General features: G+C 41.8%; 1 protein-coding gene across 2 annotated transcripts; it reads right to left on the reverse strand.

Annotated features, from left to right (window-relative positions):
• Positions 1–1,392: 1,392 nt before the first annotated feature.
• Positions 1,393–1,680, reverse strand: LOC119821182 (small ubiquitin-related modifier 2-like). Of its 2 annotated transcripts, XM_038340071.1 has the most exons (2): positions 1,527–1,680; positions 1,393–1,469 (listed from the first exon to the last, which is right to left on the reverse strand). In XM_038340071.1, the coding sequence occupies exons 1-2, from the start codon at positions 1,678–1,680 to the stop codon at positions 1,393–1,395; spliced, it is 231 nt and encodes a 76-aa protein (XP_038195999.1). The 2 variants fall into 2 exon arrangements, with proteins under 2 accessions (XP_038195999.1, XP_038195998.1); XM_038340070.1 differs by having other exon boundaries at positions 1,393–1,680.
• Between the last annotated feature and the right edge of the window lie 373 nt (positions 1,681–2,053).

A 2,053-nucleotide genomic window follows, 5' to 3' on the forward strand; every position in this document is an offset into this window, starting at 1 on the left:
CTTTTCCTTTCTTTTTTTGTTGAGACAGGGTGATCTCCCTCTGTAGCCCTAGTAGACATTATCATCATTTCTCAGCCTGCTGGATATAGTTTTTTTCTGGGTAGCTAGGCGTGTGTGTGTGTGTGTACACACACACATAGGTTTATGTGTGCATGTATGCACATGTGTGTGCATTTTTGTATATGTATGTGCAAATACATGTATATGTGTGTCTGTTCACATGCATATTTGTGTGATGCGCGAGTGCTTGTGTGCATATTTTATGTGTGTGCATATGTGTATATTCAGGTGTAGTTTTGTATGTAAGCTCATGTTTAAATGTATGTGTTTGCATATATATTATGAATGTGCATGTGTATGCATGTATGTGCTTTGTGTGTACATGTGTATGTCTATATACATATGTGTGAATCTATTCCTGTGCATGTGTGTACATATGTGCATGCATATGTATGTGTGCATATCTGTGCATGTATATGTGTGTGCCTGCATACATATGTTCATCTGTGGGAATATGCATGTATTTGCTTGTGTACTCATGTGCCTTCATGTGAGTGCCTTCACGAGTGTGCCCTCCACAAGGACATATGCCTAAGGACTCTGAGGTGTCTGTGTTTACTGAGACACAGGAATGGCCCTCCTACTGCCCTACAGTTCTCTGATGCTTGAGTCATAGCTGTAAGCATGGTCTTCCATATCATCAGAGGATTCAGGGGAACAAGCCATTGTTCCTGGGACTGAGGACATTCCCCAAACATTCTCTTTTTTTGTTCATTTTAAACAAGAAGTTTATTTAAACAACAAGACGCTTGACTTGAAGGGAAAACTATCGTTCAAGAAAATTTATCCCTACTTAAAGACAGATTGCCCTACATGTAACAGCTACGTACAAAAAAGTTATAAAATTGTCCTTGGTTTTACAATGATAAATGAAAAACATTAAAACTCTCCAATCGAACAAGGTATGCAAGGATTTTGCTGTTGGGTTCTTTTGTTAAAACACTGAGAGCAAAATAACTTCCTGGAATATAAAGATAAGAGCTGAATGAGCATGCCTCTATTGGAGCAGGGGGTATGCTGAATGAGCATGCCTCTAATGGGGCAGGGGGTATTTTCACAGAACCATACTTTCCCCCGGACCACCTTCATCTGCTGTCAATCAAAACAGAACATTGGCCATTGAGTTTAAAAAAAAAAAGAAAAAAAAAGCACAATATGCTTGTGCACATACACCAGTTACTTTATGTACAATAAAGAAACGGGGACAGGGAAATAATAGAGAAAACTATACTGTAGTAGTCAGGATGTGGTGGAACCAAATTGCGGCTTTCTAATTGCGAATGTATTCTTGGTCTATAACAAAATTCTGGAGTAAAGTAGCAGGTTCCCTTTTTAGTAGACACCTCCTGCCTGTTGCTGGAACACATCAATCCTATCTTCATCCTCCATTTCCAACTGTGCAGGTGTGTCTGTTTCATTGATTGGCTGCCCATCAAACCGGAATCTGATCTGCCTCATTGACAAACCCCGTTGTTCACAATAGGCTTTCATTAGTTTACTAAGTGGTGTATGCCTCTTAATTTTAAACTGCACCACAGAGCCATCTTGCCCCGCCACCTTCAAATTAATATGGTCGTTGTTCTCCGTCTTGACTCCTTCCTTGGGTTTCTCCTCGGCCATGGCGAACGCCTGAGTCTCCTCAGCTGCCACTTCACAAAAGAGGCACCAGGTCCGCTATGAAGGAGCACACAGGCAGCACCAGGAGTGGCAGAAGAAGGAGGCGGCAGTGGCGGACGAGGCGAAGGCTCCCCAAACATTCTTAACTGTAATTAGGATTGACTGTTACACAGTGGGAGCCTCCTTCCTCAGACTTCTGTATAGTAAAGTGGAGCAAGAAGGCTGATACCAAAAGTACATTTCAAGATGAAGCATCCCTTCATGGACTTATGTGTTGAACACTTGATTCCCATGTGGTGTGCTGGGAAATGGTTGACACTCTAGAGGATGAGGCCCAGATTATAGATGGAGACTGAGATTTTATTTCCCAGCTGTC

This window comes from Arvicola amphibius, chromosome 8 (genome assembly GCF_903992535.2).
Source record: "Arvicola amphibius chromosome 8, mArvAmp1.2, whole genome shotgun sequence".
NCBI lineage: Eukaryota > Metazoa > Chordata > Mammalia > Rodentia > Cricetidae > Arvicola > Arvicola amphibius.